General features: G+C 36.6%; 5 protein-coding genes across 5 annotated transcripts; 3 read left to right on the top strand and 2 right to left on the bottom strand.

Moving 5' to 3' along the window:
* Positions 1-96: 96 nt before the first annotated feature.
* On the bottom strand, positions 97-7,522 carry LOC140765164 (homeobox-leucine zipper protein ATHB-15-like). The gene is made up of 18 exons (XM_073104109.1): positions 6,557-7,522; positions 6,309-6,468; positions 6,105-6,205; positions 5,934-6,024; positions 5,738-5,837; positions 5,536-5,645; positions 5,352-5,435; positions 5,079-5,234; positions 4,860-4,934; positions 4,504-4,610; positions 4,239-4,428; positions 3,200-3,385; positions 2,993-3,070; positions 2,368-2,502; positions 1,931-2,250; positions 1,648-1,753; positions 881-1,030; positions 97-397 (listed from the first exon to the last, which is right to left on the bottom strand). The coding sequence occupies exons 1-18, from the start codon at positions 6,757-6,759 to the stop codon at positions 251-253; spliced, it is 2,499 nt and encodes an 832-aa protein (XP_072960210.1). The 5' UTR covers positions 6,760-7,522; the 3' UTR covers positions 97-250.
* Positions 7,523-12,319: 4,797 nt separating this feature from the next.
* Positions 12,320-13,444, top strand: LOC140765791 (uncharacterized). Its single transcript, XM_073105023.1, has 3 exons — positions 12,320-12,551; positions 12,691-12,750; positions 13,098-13,444. Exons 1-3 carry the CDS (start codon positions 12,480-12,482, stop codon positions 13,290-13,292), a joined length of 327 nt encoding a protein of 108 aa, XP_072961124.1. The 5' UTR covers positions 12,320-12,479; the 3' UTR covers positions 13,293-13,444.
* A 403-nt stretch (positions 13,445-13,847) lies between these two features.
* On the top strand, positions 13,848-19,012 carry LOC140766052 (protein phosphatase 1 regulatory inhibitor subunit PPP1R7 homolog). Its single transcript, XM_073105452.1, has 6 exons — positions 13,848-14,320; positions 15,397-15,627; positions 15,841-15,987; positions 16,102-16,244; positions 16,320-16,434; positions 18,596-19,012. The coding sequence occupies exons 1-6, from the start codon at positions 14,069-14,071 to the stop codon at positions 18,674-18,676; spliced, it is 969 nt and encodes a 322-aa protein (XP_072961553.1). The 5' UTR covers positions 13,848-14,068; the 3' UTR covers positions 18,677-19,012.
* An 831-nt stretch (positions 19,013-19,843) lies between these two features.
* On the top strand, positions 19,844-20,510 carry LOC140766086 (early nodulin-like protein 7). Its single transcript, XM_073105498.1, has 2 exons — positions 19,844-20,055; positions 20,153-20,510. The coding sequence occupies exons 1-2, from the start codon at positions 19,866-19,868 to the stop codon at positions 20,494-20,496; spliced, it is 534 nt and encodes a 177-aa protein (XP_072961599.1). The 5' UTR covers positions 19,844-19,865; the 3' UTR covers positions 20,497-20,510.
* A 3,812-nt stretch (positions 20,511-24,322) lies between these two features.
* On the bottom strand, positions 24,323-25,613 carry LOC140765400 (uncharacterized). The gene has a single exon (XM_073104465.1). The coding sequence runs from the start codon at positions 25,248-25,250 to the stop codon at positions 24,642-24,644; it is 609 nt and encodes a 202-aa protein (XP_072960566.1). The 5' UTR covers positions 25,251-25,613; the 3' UTR covers positions 24,323-24,641.
* Between the last annotated feature and the right edge of the window lie 1,751 nt (positions 25,614-27,364).

Raw genomic sequence — 27,364 nt, 5'->3', positions numbered from 1 at the left:
TTCGAGAGAGCATAAGCAACTTAAACATGAAGATAGAAAATAATTCCATAAAATGACCACAGGGAACGAGCTCAAAATATATTCTTTAGATACATATTGTTTAATGATAAGCTAGTATACATTGAGGAAAATATTTTCCATACAAAATGGGGATATACTAGATTGGAAGTTAGCACAATAAGCATGAACAAGCATCTGTTATTCTTATTCTTATTTTTTTCTTTTTGTTTCGCTTTAGTTGCTCTGAGACCTAAACAAATGACCAGTTGACAAACATGAAGCAGATGCAGTGGGCATCGCCTTCATCATTCAGCACCTTCCATGCCACTACTTTATCATAAGAAACAGGCCTGCCCATGCTTGAAACGCATAGCCCACCTTGGATGCATGCAAAACCCTGCCAAGAGAAAGTATCTGATGTTAATGCCAGGAAATAAATACAGTTTGTAGATAATCTGCACAACTTGTCCTTTTCTTTTGAGGAAAACTAGTAAGCATATACAGCATTATTTCCAAAAGAGGTCATTTGTTACTGTATCTGTTGCATAGTCAGAGCCAAATTTAATTCGGTATGTTCACATCTATATACGTATGATATGTACCATATGATGAGATTTGTGGAAAAGTTTAAATTGAACTTTCAGGGAGAAAGATAATTAGCACCACTAAGCTAATATTGATGCTTCAAATATATAAATGTATGGATCTTATTGGGAATAAATTACTTAATTATATCTCAAAATCCAGATTATAAAACCTGACATGTAGCTATATTAATAGTCATACCAAAGCTAATCTTGCGTAAGGAAGCCAGTTCCAATTGATTGAATCCAAATACTTTCCAATTGCATCAACACTTAAATGAGGAAATGACACAAACCTTCTGCATTATGCGAGGCAACTCTGTGCAAAGAGTCTTCCTTCCACTGTCATCAAATATCTTCTCCAGAGTTATATCTTGCAGCTCCACAGATATTGTCTCAAGCATGTTAATACCTGCCTGATTTGCACATTTGAAGATTGCCAGAGCCTGCATAAAATACACAGAAGCAACAGCACACTGATCATGAAAGAGAAGAATCATTCAGAGAGGTTATGAGCCACGACTGCATATTTCCTTAGTAATTCCCCAACATTTATTCCAAGTTGTTAGATAACAGACTGTTGGAATTTATATTATATCATTCTAACTCCTAAAAAACTAAGTCATGAAATATAGAAGGCATCAGTTTTCCCTTCAGGCAACATCATAATAAGGCAATATTTCCTTAATACTTTTACCCTTTCTTTTTTTTTTGTTGGTAGAATTTACACTTTCCTTGCATATGGAGCTCATGAAGGCAAAATGAAAGATGTAACATTCACTCTAAATGATGTCCAACAAAACAGGGCCTTGTAATTTTGACCAGAATTATTGAGAAATGAACAAATGCAGAATCATATAATTAAAGAAATAGATATAAATCCAATCAAGAATTTTAAGATAACCTAGAAGGTAGTAGAAGTGTCATATGCATCTATTTTGCATATAGTAATGCTGACTCTCCAAAACCCAAGTTAAACCACGACCAGTTCCTTGGCCAAACTTTAAAAAAAGGTTTCATTGTAAAGATGAAATGGGAAATTAATAAGAGAGCAAATGCAGACCTTCACAGAGCAGCACAAGACAGCATCTGGATGATGCCAAAGCAATTTGAGAAGTGATTCACTGCCTTCTATATTATGTTTAAAAAGTTCAACTCCAGAATGAGCCCTGTACGGAAAACAGATAAAAAAAGTAATTTGCAATTTTTTGCTTCGTGAAAGCAAGAAACCAACTAATCTTGTTTGGTTACTCATTGTTGCTTTTTTGCTTCTTCAAAACGTTACAATAGAACGAATAAAAGTTTGAACATTATAAAGATTTAAGTCATTGATGGAGCTGGCAAACCTGTAGCTTCTACAAATCCAACGAGCAAGTGTGACTGCTTCTGGACCTCTAGGTGTTGCAAAGAAACCATCACAGGAAGAAAGATGTGAAGGCGAGAGAGCAAGTGCAACCCTTTGGACGGATGATATAATGCTTCGGATGTACTGTCGAGCCAGTGATGCAACATTATCTAGTAGGCGGCTTTCAAAAGCAAATTGAAATGAAATCATCATAACATATCTAGAACAATGTCCACAGTGATCGCCAGAAGACATGGTTCCAGTTTGTCCCACTTCAAGAGCAGAAGCGAGGTCCAGTGTCCGATCAGAGGTTGTGGAATCCTGTGTTGCAAAGTTAAGCCACGGGAGAAGAATGAAAGCCTATTGATAGATATACTTCTTTATGTAACCAGCTGTAACTACAAGATAACCCTTCTCTCTTGATCAGTTGGTTCTTACCACAGTAGAATGAAGAGGTATAATACGAAAACCAGAAGGTAGTAATGGTGCATCATCAGAAAAAGATGCATCTATCGGGGCAAAGATAAGCTCAGAATAGGTTCCTACAGAATTTTCATCCACTCCACTTGAAAGCTGCCAAGGCAAGCATTAACATGAATATGATTAGTGCATTACAACTATATGTATAGTCAAAATGGTACAAACAAAACATGACAATGTTATTCCAGTAAGAAGAAATGCGAACTGCAATAAACAACCTGAAACTTTCATTTTCTTTAATGGGATTCCACTGTTACTGTCATACAATTTGTTTTTCAATCACATACGTACCAGTAAGAACTGACAAATTGAAGAGAAAGAAATGGTCACTACTAGATTTACATTATCGTCTCTGGATCATAATATTTATGTGCTTTCCTAGCAGTGTGAAGGTTTTAGACTTTTAGTTGAACCTTTATAATCTTGTAAGGAGTTATACAAGAACCACAGCTTTTACAAGTTATCTGACTTCTCCTGATGCTTTCTTACTTATTCTCTAGAAGGATAGCATACACCACATTCAGCACTGAGTAGGCAAGCAAATTTGTGTGCATATAATAATAGCAATGAGCATCAGACTTACCTGCAAGAGAAGCAGATCTAGAGGCATAAGAGCATCTTGGTACTGGTCAGCATTTTCCAATTTAAGCACCTCCAAAAGCTGTTACAAAAAGGATAAGTACAGTTATAAGAAGAAGCTCGCGAAATGGAGAAGAGAAAAGAAAAAAAGATGAAATTTTACCAACATATGCTTACAGAACTCATTGTACCAATTGAACAAATTACTCACCAACTCATGATCAAGTGTATGAGCCAGAGGTAGTATGACCTGACCATCAACAGTACCAAAGCAAGAAACTGGAGAAGTACATCCATTATCTTTGATGGCTGCAGCAGAATATGCATCCATGTTTCGGTCATCCCATTCTGATCGGTGCTCTCGTAGGAACCTCAGGAGCACTGCTGGAGATATATCCTATTAAGAAATTGAGAAAATTTCCCATGTATAAAGGTGGTCTGAATCTCTAAAATATTCAGTGAAAGAAAAATTTAGGCATTCAGAAAATATTGAAAGGAGGCAGTATGGTATTGTAACTAGTTACCCTGGACTCTACAGAGACTATCATCTGGAAAGCCTAGCACACCACCATGTATGTGACTAGAAGAGTATACTAGATTATTGAAGAGGAAGCATGCATAACTACTACGATCCGCATTGCATCGGATGACACATCCAATGCAATCGTTCGTTGGATACTTCATAGATGTGCATTGTATTATTTCTGTTACAAACTCTTCTTTTTATAAAAACAAGATTAAAATCCTGATATTTCTGGGATACCTTTGAGAGTTCAAAGATAGGTCAATTTGAAAATATCTTACTAGGTTGGATGTTTCTATTTATAACGGAACTTGTTCCTAAATGCTATTCTATTGGAAATGATGCACTAATTTGAAGAAGACCAACTTTGCGTTTTCACGCCTCAATCAACTAATTATTTATATATCTAGTTTCTCTTCTTTGCTCCAGATGAATAAGTTAGTAATCTGCCTACTTATGCACATCACATGTTGAAAAGCAACTTCTTAATGAAACAACAATATAAGCATGCACAAGTATGTAATATTTGTAGAGGCTTATATATATATATATATATATATACATATATATATAGCCGATATCTGTGTTAAGCAATATTCAGTGTCCCTATCAAGCATCACTTGCTTAAAGTCAATAAAAGATCTGCTAAGCTGCTTCCATTTTAATTGTTTGTTTCAAACCATGAAAATTTTTGGCTGATGAAATTTTCAAACTTCGATTGACTGACCTGTAAAAGCATAGATGCCTTTGCACAGAGCACAGAATTATTGATGGAGGGAAATATATTGGTAACATCAGAATTAACCATGATCCTATTAGGTGATGAATTGACAAGGACAGTAACATCATCCATGCCATCACTACTGATCATGGACCATCCATCGTCTGCAAAGCTGTTAAGAGCTTCATTGAAACCCCTGCATGCGTAAACCGTAAGCTTCCTGAAAGGAAAACAACAAATATCGGAAGAATAAGTGAAGATATATGCTGACCGAAGGAGCCTCTGCCCAAGTGCTCTTATGGCAGAAGGTTGCCTGCCCCACCTGCTGACAGTAGAATGATTGTCATCACACACAATCTGCCTAAGATGGCGTAAAGCCTGAACCACAGAAGAAATGATGAATCAACAAAACAAGTAACAAAAATGGGCAGTTCAGTATTAATCTTTCTTCATATGCTACTTTGGCATATGTAGCACATGCACATGCAAATGCTAGAGAGATTCTTCTCAATTCTCATCCTTTCATGTTGAAATAACTGAAACAAATTTCAATGAAAAAGAAAGCATTCATTCTACTATGACAAGTTCTACTCTTGAGCAACATCAGGTACAAGAAGTGCTTCTAACCGCCATTGTCATCCTCTGAGCAAGCATGGTAGATGACTCATATACGGGCCGTATAACTTCAGGGACACTCCAAGGCTGATTCATCAAGCAGCTCAGTTTCAGTAACATATTTGAAAAAAAGTCAAAAGCCATTTTTTTGGAAAGTGAACTGAATGGATCATTAAAATGAACATAAAGATTACCAAAGAATCCAGTCAAGGTAGTTAAAACTGTTAGTACCTCCAAATTGACATGATTGACGATGTGTATAATAGAGCCACCACCTTCACAGGGCCTTACTAGGTATCCACTAGGAAACATTTCTGCCCTGACAAAGGACTGCATTGTTGGCAAGCTTGGACCGCCTTGTCTGCTATCAAGTGATCTTTCACAGACCTGGAGAACGAAAGTAATATATACTAATAGTTTCAAAATAAGAAAACATTACTTAAGGGGCAGAATAGCAATTGTATATTGATCTCACAGACTGTGATGTAGAACATGCTAACTTACCACTAGACTTCCATCTTCCAGAGATGATGAATATCTCAGCAACCAGAAGTCACGAGCAGGTGCTAAAGTTGTAGGAGCATATAGCTATCAATAAGCCATGTAAGTGTTGAAATGTATACTGTAACTTGAAAACCAAAACCCAAAGGCCCAAACACATTAATCTTTACCACCCAAAAAAACTTACCTGCATGTAAAGCAGCTCAATTGTTCCATTATTTCCAGTCGGCAGTACATTTACTACATCCACAGACCGACAATCACGGAACCAGGATAGTCGATCTTTAAGAACTTCTGCTACCTGATATGTACAAAAACTAGTACAAGATTAACTAGCCAATCTTAAAATTAGAATTAGAAGCTACAACAAAGTTGAAGAAAACTAGAACTTGCCTTCGTAGCTTCCAAGCCTACAAGGCCACAAGCTCGTGCTGCCACACCAGTGCAATTGCGTGAGATAGCTATGATTCCAATGGAATCTGGACCAGGCTACATGATAATAAAAGTTACAATGTGTCATGGAGGGAAACATGCACGAATAACTTCTAAGAAGTAAATTAATTAGCTGAGATATTTTCGATCAACCTTCATTCCAGGCATTTGGACCCACTCCATAGAAGTTCCTGTGGCCTTCTTTAGAAACTCTGTTAGAGTTTCCTCTGCTATGGATATAAGCCTACAGCAAGCATAGCAAACAATGAGCCATAATCCAAAAAAAATATAATATGTGAATGAGTAAATGCCAAGTCCACATACCCAGCAGCGGAGGAATCCCTTGGACGATGCTGAGGCGTCAATTGGAGCTGACCACTTGTAACAACTGAATCACAGCTCGTGTCTCTTATCGCTACCGAATCCTACCATTAGACACACAAAGCAAAAGCATATCTCACAACCCAAATTAGAGGACGATGGAACCAAAGATCCGATCTATTATCCATTAATCAATCCAATTCTTACGTTCGATGTTTGTTGCCGGAAGTAGCTATTCTCAAACACCAACTGTGACACCTGCTTCTGCAACCGGTCGTTCTCCTCCATTAAAAGCTTGTTCATAGCAGTCAGCTTCCTATTCACAGCCTGAAGCCGCGATGCTTCCTTCCTCTGTTTCTCACGGCACCTAAGAATTAACACAAAACAAAACAAATCAATTGGAAAACAAAGTTTATATATATAGAAGAGCTCAAGAACCGCATTAAATTGTATACCTCCTGTTCTGGAACCAAACTTTGATCTGCTTAGATTCCACATTGGAGAGGATGGAGTACTCCCTGATCAGCTGCTGCCGCCTCAGCGAGCTCGGCTTTGGGCACTCATGGTATAGCCTCTCGAGGGCTTCCACCTGCTCAGGGGTGTATCTAACATACTTCCCAGAATCCATTCCGCTCGACCCTTCCTTGCAAGACATCATCTAGCCCCAAATCTTCCTCAAGAATTCAAACTAGGAAGTCAGAGAGCACCAAAGTTTACAACATTTTCTTCCTCGTTACCATTCTATCCTAAACCGAGCTCCCTTCTCAGAGGAAATAAGCAATCATCCAATATCCAGACAACAGCAAGCACGAGAAAGACCGCACCTTTGAGATCGGAGTCGTCCAAGGAGTTCAAAACCAACGATGACTTACAGATTCTTGTAGAGCTGCGGTATATCCAATAGTGCTAGCAGCGGGAAGCCTCAAATAATTGAAAAGCTTTATCAGATGCCTTCAAAGATTCGGAAGCTTTGCTTTGTTCTTTTCTTATTCTAACCGAGGAATCTTCTTTTTCTCTCCCCCTTTCTTAAATATTTTACGAGAATATCTCCTCCCAGCTTCTGATTTCTCGTTCTCCGGAGCTCAAAAAGAAAGAGAGAAGGGTCTCTCGAGATTGGAGCCGTCGTACCTTTAGCTTTCGGACAAATTTGAGAAGCAACCATTTAGACGAGGACGAGTCGCTGATTCAGATCGAAGAATAAAGGCGATTCCTCGGCATCTGGATATCTTTCAAGATTCGCAGCTCGTTATCGGATCGGCGCCGAAAAAGTCATCTCCAGTACACAAACGAGGGATTAAACAACGTAAAAGAGAACGGAAAAAGATCGATCTCGATCTCGTCTTTAACCCAGAATAGTATTTATGCTGACTTCGTACGTTCATTCTCAAACACTTTTTTTTTTCTTCTTCTTCTTCTTTTTTGGTTTCGGGTAATCGAAAATAGAGCTGAAAACTTTTATCCGCTCGTTTATACCGGGAGGAAACATTTCTCCACTAATTCGTAATAGTGAAAGATTATGTCATAACTTCAATCTTAAATAATATTAAAAAAAATATATTTGGTGATTAATAGTTTGTTCGATTCGGTTGATAGCTCGACAGTAGAGTTAGCTCGAAGGAACAGTTTAGCAATGCAATGACTTAAGCAGGTCTCGATGGTATTTAGTTCGAAGCAATTGTTCGGTGACGTATATGATTTGAAGCCAACATTAGACAGCTAAAAGCTCGATGGAGTATAACTGTCTCTGGATTTTACCTTTTGTCCGGCTCAAATTTAGTCTTTAAGCTCATACAGTGAAAAGAGAAAAAAAAAAATCTTATATAGATAAAACAATAGTATACTGTGAACCAGATGGATAAGTTCTTCCTTTATCCTTATATTAGTTTTGCTTAACAAGTATGCATGCTAATGTGCCCAGTAATCATCATTGAGCATTAAAAGGATAAAATCCAACGCAATAAAATATTAGAAACTCGGAGGAGATAGCCAGAATCAGGTTGGCCCACGGACGGCGGGAAAGAGAGAAAAAGAAAAAGGGTGAACTTGTCATTTGCAATCCACTGGACTCAGATGTGACCGGATAAATGCGCATGTCTTATTCTTACTTTATTAGCACCAAGCTCAGCTTTATTCTTCACTGAATAAAGTTGTTATGTTAATAATATCCTATTCTTATCTTGATACCACCAAACTTGGGCTTTATTTGGTCTTAAAAAATATACTAGAAGTGGTGGCAATGTGCTGCAGTGCTGGTGGGGTTCAAAAGGTTAGATTGCCAATCCATTTCTAATGACAAGAGCCCCCAAATGGGCAGCATAATTCCACTGGCATCTTTCGTTTGATTTTATCATTTCTGGCACATGTTGGAAGTGTTTGCAAGGCCACCATGTCAGTCTTTTGGATGAGTCCTTGATGCACTTTTGACTGCATAGTTTGATACGGTGAATTCTTGTCATTGGAACCTTTGAGCTGGTGATCAACTTGAGAATATGAGGATAGTTGGGAACTATTAACCAACCAAACGTCATCTCAATGATGATAGAAGAAATCCACAGGTTCAAAACTCTAGTTAGAAGACATACAGCAAAATTTATGAAATCAGAAAGCTTTTTAACCATTAGCACAATCAATAAACTGTAGGACGAAGCAAAATATAAACCAAGCAACTGATCATTTTATTTGTCTCTTTGGAAACATCTGAGAAAAAACTGATCCTTCGATTATAGTCTGCATACAATGGTCCAACATGACCATGTTGATTACAAAAATGTCTGGCAGCTACAAATGCCTGGATTCCTCCTAACACCGCACAGCTGATGTCTCATATTATATAGCTAACTAGGGAGGTGAAAAGAGATTTATTGGAACAGAAGACGGTAAGCTCCACCAGTCAACATAATAAACCTTCATCGAGGCACACTGAGACCAGTTTCTGAAAGATACCAAAAAGGTAATTATTAAGCTTGTTATAAGCAATGTAAAGCAAAAGAACAAAAGTGATATGGAAAGGCCAACTTGCAATAACACCTTAACTCCAGGGCTATGAAGGCCACAGAACCATGGAAACTATGGAAGACAGAAAAAGCCTCAACCCTGAGGATGACTCAATTCTCACAGACGTTTCAATGAAAGTCTAGGCATTACCTAGGTCCTAGCTTGATAAAAGCTTAGTTCAGCTGTTCATCTCCTACTACTGTAAGAGCACAGTACATTTTACTGAAATTTATTTCTTCATATATCTAGCAAATCCTTTGAAACAAAATTAGGCCACATATGGTAACTTCTCATGTGAAACAAGTACAGTTCAAGAATCATGCTATTGACAAAACATCATATAAAACAAGCATCAATAGAGAAAGTGAGAATTATGGAGCAAGGATAGATGACAGCTCTCATAAAATGGCATATCCATAGGTCTTCAAAAGTAGCAAGCTGTTAAAATGCTTAGTAATAGCTGCTCATGGAGTTCTATGACCTATGTTGTGTAGTGCCACATTTGCAGGCCTATATGTGGCTAGTAGCCAACTTGGTGCACTGAAACATACAGATCAATAAGTGTGCCAAAAACTCACCAACAATCCCCCATGCAACAAAAAAATACTGTGCTAACCATGGTCCCACCGCAATGATGTCAAACAAAACAAAATTAACCATAACACTATGTATTCAACTAGAACAGTTCTCGTGTTTTCATCCAACACAAGAAAAATTAGAATAAAAGCAAGTATACCCCTTCACATATCATATTTCAGTTCAATCAGCCAAACTCTAAAGTTTATGCTGATAAAACATATTTATAGTCTTATAGATATGATGAGCGAATTATTGTTGTAACATCACTCTACTAGTACTTTTCCCTACGACTCTCAAATACTATAAGAATCAACAATTTGAAGTTAGCATGTACACAGTTTAAGTTTACCATCGAGTTGTTAGGAAATTATAACATGCTACCAAAGAGAAAGTCCACCCATAATTATGTATAAACAATAAAACCATGCCCACTCTTTATTACTCTACCTTACATTCCTACAGCTCATCTCACAAACAAAATTTCAACTCTTTTGCAAATTAAATATGAAACTCGTTACTCAATTATGAGTTGAGAAAGCCTCCACAAAACATATTCATATTGTAATATATCAAATGGTCGACCTGATTTTTCCAAATTCATCTTAATTATAAGTCACATAATTCAGTCACATGAACAATATCCAAAGTCAGTCCTGCAAGTTTCTTGCTCGATAAGTTTGGTACTTCAACCTTTGTTTGTTCCTTAAAATTTCCCAGATTCCCAGTAAGCAGTCAACCTACTTACTTACTCACATTTCCAATAGCTAAATGGATTCACCCAACCTACGTAAACACGATCAGATCAACAATTAAATCGACAATGCACTTATTACTCAAGCCTCCATATTTAACCAAGATTTTAATCATAATACCCAAAAAAGAAAGTAGCCATTTAAAATTAATCAATTAAAAGAAGAACAAACGGCAAAAGTAAACTTTGGTAAATTAAAAATACAAATAAAGAGCCAGTGCCTTACTCAAAGCAATTAAAACAAAACACGGGAGATATCAGACCCCAGGGTTGGAACTGCAAAGCGTACCCTGCGACAAAGATCTCGAACCGCCCGCCGAATCGATCCCGAGCCGCGAGGTCAGCCGAGCCGACGACACCGCGCTGTGGAACGGCATCAGAGATTGCAGCGCACCCAACTCTCTTGAAATCCTAGATAGAAGAGGCGACGGCATGAAAACCCTAAGAACGCATTCGAGTTGGAGAACAAAGGGAAACGGATGCGTGGATCGTTTACCTTGGAAATGGAGGAGGAGGTCGAGGAAGCGAGGCGGGAGAGAGGAGGGGGCGAGTGGACTTCGACGAGGTGTGCCTGAGGAAAGAGACGGCGCGGGCTGATATCGAGCTATAACGAGAAGCCATGGCTGTCAGGAGGAGAGCGGTGGACGAAAAGGAAAGGGTTTTAGCTCGAGGGAAATGAAAACCCTAGTCGTGTGGAGACTAGAACCGAAGTCTGCAGCCTATGTGGAGTCATCAGCGGCTTTTGCACCTTAGAAATGAGCCCATAGGCTCATAACATTATAGAGAAAGGGCCTTAATGGTATCTGGCCCATTGGGCCGTCACACATAAGCTGGGCCGTCAGACACGGCTCCATGCCCCTCTGCTGCCCGGACAAAACCGCCGTTTACTGTAATTAGTGTTTACTATGGAAAAATATGGAATTACCAAAATAATCTAGTGTTGGACTCTGTTAAAGAACTTCCATAATTAATCTGGGAGAGAACTCAATCCCTTACGAATATTTTGAGACTCCGGCGCCTAATCCAACAAACTCCCCTTGGTTTGCTCATGGTTCTTCAACCTCAACACTAATAGCTTATATTCAAGTCTCAACAAGCTTAGTGGGGCAAGTTTCAGCTTGCGCTCCCCCGATTGCACTCCCCGACTATCTCTTCCATCATCAACGACTACAAACATTTGTTATCCCTTTATCTTTTTTTTTTTGCATATATATCATATCAATCGTGAAGCTAATAAGTTTGCAGGCTAGCTCGTAAACTTAGGTAAAATTATGGTAAGGGTCCTACCCTACTCATTTGGTTACTCTTTTGGCTGTTAATATTAGCAATACTCTTTATAACTGTGGCGATAAATTTAAAAAAAAAAATTAGAACCCTTCCAAGAAATAATTATAATGAGTCCAAATCGTGAACATGCAGTAGTGGAATCAAACTTATAATCTTTTGTAATAAATTAATAGGACTCGATCACTAAGCTATTATCATAATCTCAATTTATACTTATTTCTCCCGCTATTCTTTTCATTTTATCTCATTTTGTGTAAGAAAAGAAATATCTTGCAAAATATATATTTATGTGTGACATGACATAGATTAAAAAGAATTAAGTGTGATCTCTAACAATATGGATCGATTGATAATTACATTGTACCATTATCACATCAAGTCTGAGCGTATTGCCACAACCTTACAAACGCTGAGACTTGTGTCAATAAGTAGTGAGCGAGCGAAAGGTAGTCTTTCTAACAAACTGTGTCCCAACCACATCGGTCATGTGATCGATGCTTCCTCTCGGCCATCCATTTCTTCCACCGAGTCTTGGACTACGACGATAACTTCATTAGCCATGTGAAACTAATTAAAGCCATCAACAACATCACATGGCGATCACTACGTGCATGGATGAGACCAAACTGCCATCCTTTCTTTTTCTCTTCTCATTCCATTCTCTTCTCTTCTTCTTCTCCTCTTCTTCTCAAAGCCATTTCTCAGCTCAAAGCTTACTATTAGTAATCTCATCAACACTCTTTGGATGCAATATATAATTGCTGGAGATGGAGAAGCTTCGCTGGTCAATTGAAATGGAACCGAGAACCTTGAACGTTGGAGAGCTGAACAATGCCAGGGTATGTACATTATCACTGCATGCATGCATAACTCCTAACTCTAATTGTTACATGAGATCTCCTTGGTTTCTTGTTTTAGATAGCTATGCATGATTATTTTGGTGCTAATGGTACTGAAAGATATATGCACGCCATGCAGGAGGAAGCAATGGAGATCCAAGAGAAGGAGCCCATGGAAGCTTCAAACATCTTCACTGAGGTAATCTCCTACTCAAAAAAATTAAGAAAATTTATCAAAAGCACTACACTTATTGCTTTTATTATTTTTCATGCTCTACTATATGGATCTTTATCATTTGATTCATATACATATATTTTCTTTTGCTTCATTGTGTGCTTTAAAAACATTGTAAGTTTACTTTAACCTAACACCATCTACATAATAAGAGAATGTTATGTTATATATATATAACTAGAACTTAAAATCTGATACCTTTTTTGTTGTTATCTTTATCTTGAAAAAGATTTAGTTACAGATTTTAAGGTTATTATATATGATAGTATGTGTGTTAATTTTCAATAGTATTAATTGACTAAGTATTGCAGGGAATGAAGGGCATATCAACCATAGAAGAAAAGGAAAAGGAGTTGGAGAGGCAGAATAATGTCCATAGGCTTATGGAGATTAAAGAGGAAAGTGAAGTCTGTAGTGAATCCTGGGATGCTTCATGCTCCTGGAACAACGCTGAAGAACATTCTGAAAGGATCACCAGAAGAGAGACTCTATCATCTCCATTTTGAGATGTACCAATTCATCTATCTATATATCTATATATATATGTATTATAGTATCATAAGGAGCAATAAATTATATAGGTTGCTTGGAGTGGTCTGAGTGAATGTATACAATTCATACATTTTTTTTAAAATCTCTATTAATGAAATAAAGAAGCTCTATGACTCTCTATTCTCTAATAAAAAGAAGATACACCAGAACCTTCTGATGCACTTTCTTATTTTTAATGGTACCCATTGCCTTTCTATGTTTTAAAAAACCTTTCGTATATTATTTCTTTCATTAAAATAAGATTAAAATAGTCAATGCGACACTTATATATTATTTTTTAATAGAAAAATCTAGCAAGATAATTAATGGAAGAGATATTTTAGAGATTTTTTATAGTTAAAAGAGTCAATGCGTTACGAAAAGAGAGGGGCCTACTTAGAATAGTTCAGAGAGTCGTACAACTATGTCATAATAAAAAGAGAAACTGGTGACTCAATCCCTTGATCAGTTAATTAAACTGGATTCGTTGAACCATACCCGACCCGTTAACTACTGCGAAGAATGGCACGGGAGGAGCGCGTGCAGAGGTTCGCCTACGCTACTTTCCGCCACCTCTCCATCACCGTTCCCGGTATCTCTTCCTTTCCAGCTCTCGAATTCCTCTCTCTTATATCCCCCCCGTCCCAGCCTCCCTTCACGGGTAACCTCACAGGAGCGGTAACCACATCCACGCCCTTGTCATCTAAATCCCTCCTAGGTTTCTAAACCCTAGGGATTTGGGCGAGGAAGGATGGATGTGGACGAGAAGGAGGAGACGCAGGGCGAGTGTCTCGATCTCACGAGCTACCAACTCCACGATCTTAGCGAGGTCGATATCCCCGAGACCCTCGAAGAGTTGGATCTCACGGCGAATCGGTTGACCAAGCTGGACCCACGGATCGCTCTCTTGTCGCGTCTGAGGAAGCTCTCGCTTCGCCAGAATCTCTTCGACGATGACGGAATAGAGCCTGTCTCCGGGTGGAATGCGATCGCCGGATTGCTAGTAAACCCTGGTTACTTTGTTTATTTTCTTTATTTTTCTTGATTTTTTCCCCTAATGAAATCGAGGAGTGTCGGCAATTTGGTGAATCTTGTTGCTGAGTTTGGTAACTTTGGTTGAAGACAAGTAACTATATGATTGCGTGGGTATTGGTGCTGTTTCTTGATCGAGAATTATGCCGATTTTTAGCATTTGCGTTATTTTGATGTGATAGTCTAATAGTAACGCACCGATTCTTTTCGTTGGAATCAAATTACTGGTTTGACAATTGCATGTAATATTAGAAGAATACAAAATAATTTGGAAAACATCTTTAATCAGGTTGGATTTAATCATGTATAAGGATTTACTATACCAACCTATCAGAAATTGAAAAGGATAGTTAGACTAGCCTCCTTGCAGTCATTTCTTCTAGTTATAGGAGCTAGTTCTCCAGTAATGGAGGTAAGACTATGTATGTTGTGGCTTCCCCAAGCCCCTCATTGGTGCGAGCCTTCTACATATGGATGCCTTCACATACTAAATTTTTAGGGCTTTAACCTAAAAATCCATCTCTTTTCTTCTACTGCTATTGGCGACTGCTTTGACTCAGTAAGGCTTGTCATTGACTATCGTGCACCTGGTGTCGTAGGGTGATGAGGGTCAGGCATGTAAGGGTTTTTTTTTTTTCTAATTTTAATTTTAAAGTTCTTCTATTTCTGAATTTGTGGTATTAGTTCTTAGTCTCTACTTAATGTACTGGCAGTGCTATTTTCCCTTCAGAACTGTAAACCTGAAGGCTTGAGGAGACAACTTGTGAATTGTGATTCTCTTGTTCAGCATAGAGCATACCATATTGTGCTCTCTCAAAGAATTTAGCACCTATCTTTTGGTACATTACTTGAATAAGGAGTAGAACGAGTGCAGGATTTCTGGAGGCCCTTCAAGAACATTTAGTTGGAAACACTTGTGTACCTTATCTTAGTAATGCACCTGAGAAATACCTATTATCATTCCAAAATAGTTTTAGAACTTTCATGTAGTTGAAGAGAAATCTTACATGCTATGAATTGTTATCTGAAAGTTTTTCTATTCTGCAGGAGCTAGTTCTCAGGGATAACAAGCTCACTAAGATACCTGATGCAAGCATATTTAGGAGTCTTCTAGTATTCGATGTTTCCTTCAACGAGATATCATCCTTGAATGGTTTGTCAAAGGTTTCAAGCACACTTAAGGAACTTTATGTTTCAAAGAATGAAGTCACAAAGATAGAGGAACTTGAACAGTTCCATGTATTAGAAATTCTTGAACTTGGTTCCAATAGATTAAGGGTGAGTTTTTTTCTTCTTATTTGTGAATTTCATTAACTTAATGGTTTCTTTGAAAGATTTTAGGTGATTTAATATGTAATTTCTTGTATCAATGTTGTAAACATTCAGCAAAGTAGAATTTTGCTTGAAAATTTTACTTCATAATCTGTACTTCCCCTTACTTTTTTATTTTTTTTCTGTCCTTTTTGTTGATTGGTTCCAGTTGCATTTCAGATAATGGAGAATCTGCAGGCCTTGACTAATTTACAAGAGTTGTGGCTGGGGCGTAATCGTATCAGGACTGTCAACTTATGTGGGCTGAAGTCCATCAGAAAATTAAGCTTGCAGAGCAACCGGTTGACTTCAATGTCAGGATTTGAAGTATGAACTTCAGTCTATTCTTGTTGCTATTATGTTATACATGTCTCTAATAGATACTCATTTATGTTATACATGTCTCTAATAGATACTCATTTACTGCTTCATTATTTTCAGGAATGTATAGCATTAGAAGAACTATACCTGAGCCATAATGGTATTGAAAAGATGGAAGGTTTATCTACATTGCAAAATCTTCGTGTTTTAGACATTTCATCTAATAAATTAATTGCTATAGACAATATTGAGAACTTACCAAGGTACGGATGCGTGTTCTTATATTTACCATATGTCAATACTCTTGCTCTGTTATTCTTTACGGTTGCACAATACAGGTTAGAAGACTTATGGCTGAATGACAACCAAATAGCATCACTAGAGGGAATAGAAGTTGCTGTCTCTGGTTCAAGGGAGAAACTCACAACCATATACCTTGAACGCAATCCATGTGTAAGCTTTTCTACTCTTATTTGGAAGTTGTTATTATTTTTTATTGTACTTCCTAGACTCTAAATCTTTCAGATATATTGGATTTTTTTTTCCTTTTTACGCGTAAGATTTGAACATTGAAGTATATAGTAGATTGACTCTGGAGCTTGTCTAAAAGGTGCCCATTTTAAAAGAGTCTGTTAGGTTTTATGGAGCTTCATGGGGTCTCTCTGCTCCTTCCATAGGCTAGACGATGTGTTCTGCCTCCTTTACACTTATTGACTTTATCATAGGATTTAAAAGCATATAGTCAATGTACATTGTTACGGACCAAATCTAGAACAATCTTTTTGCAAAAAAAATTTGAAAATTTTATGGGCGGTAGCCTTAGAAGTTACAAATCTAATAGCTTTAGAATAAAGTGATTCCGAAGTTGGAGTGAAAAGATATTAATGAAGCAATGGAGAAAGGTCGAATCTGGACAGAAATAGAATACCAACATTGCGGCGGTTGTCGGAAGGTGGCGAATGGCCGTGGCATAGTAGAGATCGGCTATATGAGTGGGTGGCTCGTAGAAGTAGAAGATGGCTAGGGTTTAGAGGTAGAGTTATAGTTTATAGATTAAATTTACTCCTAGGAAAATAGACGGTTATGATTAAACGGTAAATGTGACATAATAAAAATTAACTAAACTAATAAATAACCCATGACTACTCATATTTTATAGGAGTAGAGCTATAGTAGGTCGAATCCAATTCGCTTTAATTTTAATTTGAAAATAATAAACAAAATCAATTAACTCGACTCGACTCTTGTTGTCGGATCGTAACATAAATGTTGTTTGCAATTATCAAATTTTTTCTTGGAAACTTGAAGGTCACAATCAAAATAAATTGAATAAAGGGAGAACAAACCACACTAAATTTATTGGTGCCACGAGGGTGCTTTTACATAATTTTGAATAGAGACTCTAAGAGGAAGAAAGAATGATATGGTCTAAGGTCTATACTCTAACTGCGTAGTGTTCTAGTAATGAGTTTCTCATATCTTAGAATCAATACAAAAAAATCCAAGTTCTTGGCATATGTGGGAGGCCAATCCATACAAATTCATGCTTTTAGGGCATTAACTGGCTTTTTCTGCCAGCTATAACTTAAGCCATGCCCATAATTCTTTTGGTTCTACAAGTCTTGTCTCCTCTACAGCTTATTTGTTAAACCCATCTGGAGAGAGCTGTAGACTTTCATGAAAATGTCAGCATGTACTAAGTACCAACTTGCTTGCTTAAAATCTGATCAGTCTATCTGCGATTCTGCAACGTAAGGCATCTAAGAAATAACCAAATTATCAAGGAATTGACTTTACACTGAGACATGTGTCCTCATAATTTTTTTTGTAATTTTATTTTGTCATTGTTTAGTAGTAACCAATAGATATGTTCATCTTTTAGTTCTATATTGATATCTCTTTTACCTAACTGAACATTTTCTTTTTCACTTCATCCAGTTTCATTAAATTTCGAAGTTATATGCACCCTCTATCATTGTTCAGCATTGATGGACCCGAAAGTTTCTTGACTAATTACTAGTTTAGTTATCAGATAAACATACATCAAAATGAGTAAAGGAAGCAGCAAATTTTAACAAAATGGTTGTCTGTATGAAGAGTATTCCCACAGTTAGTTGCAACTGAAACATAAATTCAGTCATCGTCATAGTTCATTCATGACCACACTGTAAGGGAGAGTCGATCTTTTTTACCTGACATTTCAGTCCAGAACTCCCACCTTGGCTTTGGGCATGCTTCTAAGCTTATTTCCTCAAATCTCTCAGTAATAAAACATGATTGGTCTAGTATATAAGTTGATGGCTATTCTTTTAGCTTCCTACAGATCTGACTTGCTTTCATACTAAGTAATTTCTTGTGAAACAAAGGTTCATACATCGAACAGAATATGGTTTTGTTTTGATGGACACTGAAAATTGTTATTTGTTATGTGAACTGGTGTTGTAAATCTAATTAATTGCCAAAGATTCATGCACAGCTAACAATATATTGACCTTATATTTTGAATGTATACAAATATTGCAATATGTTGAAAGTGGACGACTAGGGCAAGTCATGTTCTTTCTTCTGATGGAGCATGGTATTGAAATGCTTTTATTTGGTACATATTTTGCAGGCTAGCTCCCCGAAATACTCTAGTACTTTAAAGCAAATATTTCCAAACCTTCAGCAGATTGATTCAAATATATTGATGTGATCTACCAATCAGCATCTCATACCGACAATCGAAAGAGGTTACCAAGATGAATATATCTGACATACAGAGTTAGAGACTGGTAATCATATGTCAGAACTATCTAATTGGAGAGCATCCTATTTATCATTTGGGGAGAGGCTTTCTATTCATTGTGCCGAATGTTTTTCTTCCATGATACATCAGTAATTGTAGCCTAGCTTTGGGATAAATGCTTCCTGTAAGTTGGAAGAAACTATATGGATGTTTAGACTTTGCAAATATTCAAATAATGTTTGTTAGCCGAAATTGGTAGTGGTTGATATCTTCAAATTAAGCATTTGCTTTTTTGGTGTACTAGTCTTCCTGTGTTACAAATAATGAAACCACTATAGTTGCTTTCATGCATGTGTCACCTTAGGGCCCTGTTTGATGTGAGTTTAGAGTTCAAAGGACCCTAACCTAATTTAGTAACTAAAGATCTTTTTATTTTTTTTATACTTAACTAAGTTTTTTTTTTAAGTTAAGATATTAAAAGATAAAATTAATTAATTAAGTTCGAGGCTTAGTCTCAAATTAAGCAAGCCTTTAGTTTCTCATTCCTCTAATCTAGATCGAATCCTGCTGTGCCAATATGTTAATTCTCATACTGTTAAAACGGCATCATTCCTCTTAATATTGCCTTTAATCTAATAAACAGCACACAAGATAGCATGGACTCGCAGGGAAAATGAATTCTTACAGTTGTATTGTGTTTACTTGTAGGAATTAGGACCTAAACACGATCCTTTTTAGTAACCAAGCCTGAGCCTAGAAAACGGGATATATAAATTCGTCATTTTTCCAACTAAAGACCAAAACACCAACAAGAGAAATACAAATATATCCCTTAAATCGTTATCTTATTATTAGTTTTTTTTCTTTTGACAAGTATCTAGATTTGTCTGATAACCGTTGTAACCGCTACCTCCATCCCAATACCACGTTCTCCGCTTCTCCAGCCGAGCAACCAAAACCAACTCCATGCAACGGTCATTAATTTTGTCCACGTTAAAACCCTCCGCTTCCCTTCGTTGCAACGTTCCATGCATAACCCAAAAATTCTATAACCTCTCGTTAGAACTCCTCTAACCTCTCAACAACTCCTACTAAGCTATCCAACGAAGACAGAGAATATTTCTAGTACTGAGTTAAGGATACTAAGGAAGAAGAAATGGCTTCATTCTTCACCCTCCTCATCACAGCAACCACCATCGTCACCGCCTCCTCACTGATCCCCATAATGGCAACCAACCAATACAAAGTCGGCGACGCCGAAGGCTGGCGGCTGCCGGACCGTAACAACCCCAACATGTACGAGGACTGGGCTAGCAAGATCACATTCCATGTCGGTGACTCAATTGGTGAGTTCTTTATGTAATCAATCATCCCTTAATTTTTCCTTCTCTTAGCACATATGACAAAGTAATTAAGTTGGCTATGTTTAACATTTTGGCTCAGTGTTCGTGTACAAGAATGACTCAGTGATCGGTGTGGACAAGAGAGGCTACTACCACTGCAACGAGAGCACAAGCCGTGGTACTCTGTTCAAGGATGGCAACACTGTAGTTACTCTCGAAAAGCCTGGGTACTACTACTTTGTCAGCGGATACCTTGAGCACTGCAAGGAAGGGCAGAGGTTGATGGTGGAGGTGGTGGCGGAGCAGTCGCCGGCGACGTCAGCAATATCGGGGCCTTCGCCGGGGCCACTTCCGAGTGCTGCGGCCTCACGGGGAGATGCATCTCTTCATGCATTAGTGTGTATAAGTGCAGTCTTGATGATGCCTTGGTGTTTTACATATTGATCTAATTAATTATATTGTAGCAGATTTGATTTAAGTTAATTGATATATATTGTGGGAGCTTCTTATTTCGATTATTTAGATTTCTATTTCGTTTTTTATGAACTTTTTTTTCCTCAATATTTCTGGTGGTGTCTATTAAGAACAAATCAAAAGTTACGAAGTTTACATGCATTCTTAGAATAATAATAACTAAATTAAAAGCAAATGCATGTTTATATTGCAACCTCCATGTATATATATCGAGTTATTAATTTGTTCAGTCTTTCTGAAGTAGAAGCAACTTACTTTTTAATTAATGTTTAAATAGTTGAAACTACTAGCCTTCATAATTATATATTTTTTTTTCTTTTCTTGTCTACAGCTTCAGAAATTGGTGAAAAATATAATCGTTAGATTATTCTAATATTCATATACCACCAGAATGACTACTAGTTGCATAATTAATAGTTGTTGCATTAATTAACCTAACCTAACCTTCTTCTCTTTTGTATTAATTTGGCCAGCAAAGCATCTTTTCTCAACAAGCTACTACTTTTTACCAAACATTAAATAAATTTATTTATTCTGCCCAAGATTCTTGCCAAAGATTTATTTCTTGACGTGTTATGTTATGTTTGAGCACACGTCAACTAAGTATTCATTCCATTTCTCCTTCCTGGTATAAGATAGATAGCACTTGTACTTTGTGAGAGAGATTAGGCCAGTCTCGATTGTTTTCGAATTGGAAGGTGGTAATGGTATTAAATTACTCACAGATCTATTATTATCTACAGGAAAATTTATATTTAACATTCTCTCTTTTAAAGTAGTTGGAATTTATACCCAATATCTTCCTAGGTTAGTTTAACACTAACATTGTTTGCACATATGGCATAAAAAGAGGATCTATATTCTATTAACTATAAATATTTTACTTAAAATAACTAGAATGATCTTACTTCTTTTTCTTTAGGCAAGAGAGTCTAAGCACCCGTTAACTTTAGAAATAACAAAATTGCTTATTCTAGAATATCTTTTTTTATTCTAAAATATTAGTTAAACATCATAATAAAACTATTTCAGAATATTACCACTATTTCTTTCCCTGCACCGTAAGACTTTTTTGAGGTTGTAGTTGTCTGACGTATCTCACATGATCGATGCAGGAGGAAAAACAGATCGATCAGGTTAGATCTAGTTCTAACAATGACATCCTCATTTACAACTAAAAGGAAAAATCCCTTCCTTATTTCCTATGAGCCAAAGTAATTTTTTTTTCTCACTGTAAAATCTCTATTTTATAGATCCGATGATAAGTTATAGTTAATAAATAGATTTATTTTGATTATATATATATACGTATATTTGTTATATTTTACCATCCAAATTTTATTTGTGAGTCAATCAATTAGTTGGCTACTATGTGTACCACTATGATATTATTAAATAAAATAAAAGAAACAAAACAAATCAGATTAAAAAAAATTATTTTTTCTTCTTTTATCTTCTTTTCAAGATAGAGTGTTACATACAAATTTTATTTATTTATAAAGTATAAATATTTCTGAGATGGTAACGTCACAATTAAACTTTGAAGATATGTAACCCCACACTATGACTAAATACAATATAATTCAACTGAAGATTCCAAAGCTTTAGCTTTATAATCTAATTACACAACTATACATATATATATATATATTCACACCAATTTGTTTATGTGAAGATGATATAGCTCCGGATATGGAAACTTGCCACACATCATGTGTCATCTCTAAACAAATCCCAGCTACATGACACCACTGGATCTCGAACAAAATGGCGAAAAGAATCCATGGGTGAGAATCCTCATATATGCAAAGCTCTCAAAGGAGATGATGATCATAAGCTTAATTTATCCATAGTAAATGGGATATTAGGTATGAGTCGTGACATTGAGAGCATTAGAAAGCTCCATCTTATACATCATCTTTGTCTTTAATTCTTGATCGTTGAATTGGCCTAACATGACAAGTGTTATTTCACGTTAATGTTTAGGACACTTGACCACGTAAACTAGATGAGCATCCACGTATGTATATAGATCTACCCACTAATTTGTCTTCTTTGTGCATGTCATCAATATATTATATATATATAATATATATATATAGAGAGAGAGAGAGAGAGAGAGAGAGAGAGGTGCCATGAAAAGGAGAGACGTGGCGATTACAAAACCTCTCGTTTATGAAAGATTTTCTCTACTATTATATGGATAGTCCATTGTAGTGAACTTATATTATCAAGCCTACAATACTGATATGTTCCTACTCAAGGCAATATATATATATATATATATATATATATATATATATATATTTTTAAAGGAAGCTTTAACACTTAAGGAAAACAAATTCTGAAGTGGAGAAAGATTAGTTTTTAAATGGGGATTAGCCTTTATGAATCCCAAAGGTACAGTTAATAGTTGTAAAATATTAGCTATTATTTTTTAAGATATATTATAATTTAACATATACATATAATAGTTTAAAGTTCTTGCTTCTCTCTAGGAAACTTATTTAATATGTCTCGAAAAATAAATGCCAAGGTGGAGAAAGATTAGAAGTCTGCTATTGTTTTCACACGAGGATATTCAATACTTATAAAAGAGTTAAACTTTATTTTTAATACATACTCTATTCTTTCAATAATTTAACATACATTTATAATCTAAAAAATAATAATCTAGCCCTAGTGCTCTATATATATATTACTTCTTATTATAATAAATGTTATAATACTTCTCTATATGTACATAAATACGTACATATATATTACGCATTCATATTTTAAGTTATCTTTTGAACCATTAATTCACATGTTACACTCCAAGTGAATTAATATCACTAAAACTCCATCAAAGAGAACAACCAAACTGAGACTCTCCTAACAAAATATGAACTTCTTTAGCCATAACACTTCTATTTGCTCTAATCCCACAATTCATTACAGATTGTTTCACTCTCATGGCAAACATTGAACAACAAATAAGATGAGAGAGAGAGAGAGAGAGAGAGAGAGAGAGATGTGAATAAATGTCTATGTATAAATATTCAACCATGCATAAATATATTTTTTATCCCAAGATAACCACTAGGGGGAGTCGCAAAGAAGCCTCAGTTGATAATATATCATACGATTGTGAGTAAAAATTGAGACGTATCTCATACTCATCATCATCATCATAGCTTTTGGGGTCCCAAAGATTTTATTGTTAGTATATACGTCTATTATTTACAGCCAAGCTAGATGTTGACAAATAGTACTTGATAATGCCACAATAATTTATCAACTTTTGAAGACTAGCCTGAGAGTATGTCTATATGTATATATATATATTAAATGTTGCCACCTCACTATTTTGTTGGTAAGAAGAAATAATCTATAGGAAATTTGAATGACACCCTATGTTTTAGTAATTCTAAGATTAAAAATCTGGTTCTTAAGCTATATATAATCGATCTATTCCCTCCCTTTTGTCTCTAATTTTATGATGATACCTTATTATTTCTTGACTAATAACAAGATTTACTAAACTACTCCTGAGTGAAAAAAAAAAGAGTATATATACTACAATACCCAGGGGTTATTATTTATAAATTTACTTGGAAATTTTCTTAGTTTATATTTCGTTTAGAATGCAAATTAAAAACAGTGGGATTGTATAGGGTTGTTAAGACAACTCTCTAGTACCAGACGTTGCACACTCCGTGGAACGTTGTTGCACCACAAACACGTTATAAACAATTAGAGTTTATATATTTTTAAATGCTTGGCAATTAGTACTGCCATACTTTTCCCACTAACTTTACAAACATAATGATCGAGACATCAACCCCAATGTTAGAAAGATCCACCTTTAGAAAGAAGAACAAATGTTGGACAATATTTATTTTATTTTTTACTAGTAGAATACTTTTCATAATTTTTCTTTTCTTTTCTTCTCCCACTCAATCTTTTCCAAAGACGTTATTTACATTACATATATGATCATTTGGGTCATTGAAGAAGACTTATGCCCAAATGATCAATTAGAAGAGCAAATGGGAGAGTTATTTTTAAAAAGAAAAGAAAATTTTGATAATAATAATAATAATTATTATTATAATTCGAGGAGCCTTCGTCTCTCATAAATCCCACAACAGAGTGGCGAAGCTAGTTGGATCAAATCCCTCCGACGACCCGCACATCTGATCCAACCCAAATCCCAAATCATCCGCGTAACCCCACGACTCGCCCGATGAATCAGCGAACACGAAGTCGTCCGCGTCGCCAAACACGAGCTCGTCCCAGCTCGGCGGCTCCGCTCTCTCCTCCGCCGCCGCCGCAGCCTTCCCCACCCCCTCCTTGGGATTGACGTAGGCCTCCATGGCGGCGGCCTCGGCGGCTGCGGCGCGGACGTCGGGGGCGGACATCGTGGCGGCGCGGGGGAGAGAGGCGGCGAGGTCGGGGAAGTTGAGGACGGCGGCGGGGCCCTTGATGCTGATGGAAGCAGCGTCGTGGGCGCGAGCGGCCATCTCCGGTGTGGGGAAGGTGCCGAGCCAGATGCGGGACTTCTTCCTCGGCTCCCGGATCTCGGAGACCCACTTGCCCCAGTTCCGCATGCGGACGCCGCGGTAGGGGCGGCTGCGCTTTTGGGGAGTTTTGGGTGGGGGAGAGGAGGAGGAGGAGGAGGAGGAGGAGGAGGAGGAAGTGGAAGTGGTTGATGCATTGGAGATGTTCGACGTAATGCCCATTTGAGTTGGGGAATATGGTTTTGGTGGAGGATGTAGATGATGTAGTAGAGGTTTTGGTTGAGGGTCGAGGTGTGCAGTGTCCACAACTATTAATATATATCAAGGACTCCAAGGGTGTAAACGAGCCGAGCTCGAGCTGGGCCTAGCTAAGCTCGGCTCGATGCGAATTGGGTCTAACTCGATCCGTTCTCTCTTCGAGTCTAAAAAATCTAACTCGGCTCGGCTCGGCTCCTTTAGAGTTCTTCTGTCCTTCTTTTATTTTTATTATTTTCCTAATGACGCCATCAATTTCATTTTTCTAGTTGCAGCTGCCTTGCACTTCAAAGTTCCAAGTATGCAACAAACTCATGCAGTCTAATGTACAGACGATCATCTTGCAGTAATTTTCCTAAATATGAGATGAAGTAATAGTGTGGACCTTCCCTAAGGTCTTGTACTATTGATACCTCAATAATTATTGTGAAAAAAATTAGTTAATTCATGATGTGGTTGACTTGAAGAAGCTACTGATAATTCAGAGCATCGTCTCTGGAGCGTTTTGTTCAGAGTAACATATACAGCTTCAAATATAGACAAACAATTTAGTATATTAATTAAAGTTTAGTGATGTCTAAATGACTTTATATCTCGGGCTCTTGAATGATAAAAGAAGAGAAATAGTCTTATTTATTAATTTTCTAACCAACCATTTTAATAGAATTCATGGCTGTCATTCCTAATCATTCGTGTTTCTACATGGATAGACAGTTAACTACGTGATTTGACTATGTACATATCGCTAACATTAATAAGAGATGGAACAAAAGATATACATCTTTTTAATTTGATGGTAAGGCTCTGTTGCTCTAACAAATAGAAAGAAGTTTGACAATCTTAGCATTTCTCAGTCAATTTTAGCACTTAAAGTTTTCAGATTATAAATTAATGAGAAAATTATAGTTTATCCAATTTCACATTAAATTGTAACGGTTAGATTTTTTATCCAATATTTTACTGGCACATAAGCATAAATTAAAATTCAGTAAAATTAAAATACAAGAAGGTAAATTATAATTTCTTAATCGGTCGTTAAATTCAAAACGAGAGATATTTTTTATTTATTAAAGTTAACTCAGAAAAAAAAAATTGAGACATGAAAAGCAAAATATCCTAATGGTAATTAGGTGAGGATGATAATAAGATTAAAAAATAAGTAGTTATATAATAAAACTGTGAAAGGAAAAGAGTAGCCATAATTGACTTTATTGTCATGGTCATTGAGAAAGGACAGGAGCTTGAAGGCTGTTGCTGCCTTCCTATTCATTCATATTGAATAGACGAGTAGGTGATGAGAAGGCCAAATCTCTATCCATCCATCCATCTTTCACAAGAATGCTGTGGTGGGGAAAAAATTAGGGCTCATTGTCGATTTGACCTACACTTTGATGAGGCCGCTTTATAGTCTTAGGATTTCATGTCGCATTTATTATTGTGTTTTGTGGGACGGGTAAAGGTCTTGTTACTCTTGTTAATTAAATAAAATAAAATTAAGGTTTCCCAATGGGTTTGGATATTCTCAATTTTCTACTACCACTGTCTGCATCCAGCAGCTTTAAGAATAATTTTATTTAGATCTCATCACTATGACCCATTTTGATAAGTGTTCTTTTATTCCTTTTTGATTAAGTAATATATCTCTTCGAACCTTATTGAATTTTCTTTTTAAAGAGAAAGTTCTTATATCATTAATTTGTATCAACTGATTACAAGTTGATATATGAAACGGAAGTGGGTATAGGGTAAGAATCTTAAAAAACAAGTCTTACACTTGGCTATATTACAGATTAAACAAGTATAATAAAAATAGAGGAGATATAACGAACGCTCTAGACGTAAGCCTTTTATTTTGCCAATCATGACAGCACTATAAGTATAATAGCATGAGCTTCACCCAACAAAGGAGCAAGCGCAGATGGAAAAATAACTCGCAAGTAACGAAATCCGGTGAATATAATAAAACCACGTGAAGACCCCATTTAAGCAAACCTTTGAATTCAAGAATAGGTCTGCCAATTACATCCACGAACAGAGAAATTCCAGTATTAAAACATAGATTAAAACCCAAAAATGTCTAG

Source organism: Typha angustifolia, chromosome 8, assembly GCF_048772165.1.
Source record: "Typha angustifolia cultivar Huaian chromosome 8, ASM4877216v1, whole genome shotgun sequence".
NCBI classification, from domain to species: domain Eukaryota; kingdom Viridiplantae; phylum Streptophyta; class Magnoliopsida; order Poales; family Typhaceae; genus Typha; species Typha angustifolia.
The sequence above is the reverse complement of the archived record's forward strand: the minus strand, read 5'-3'. Positions and strand labels throughout refer to the sequence as shown.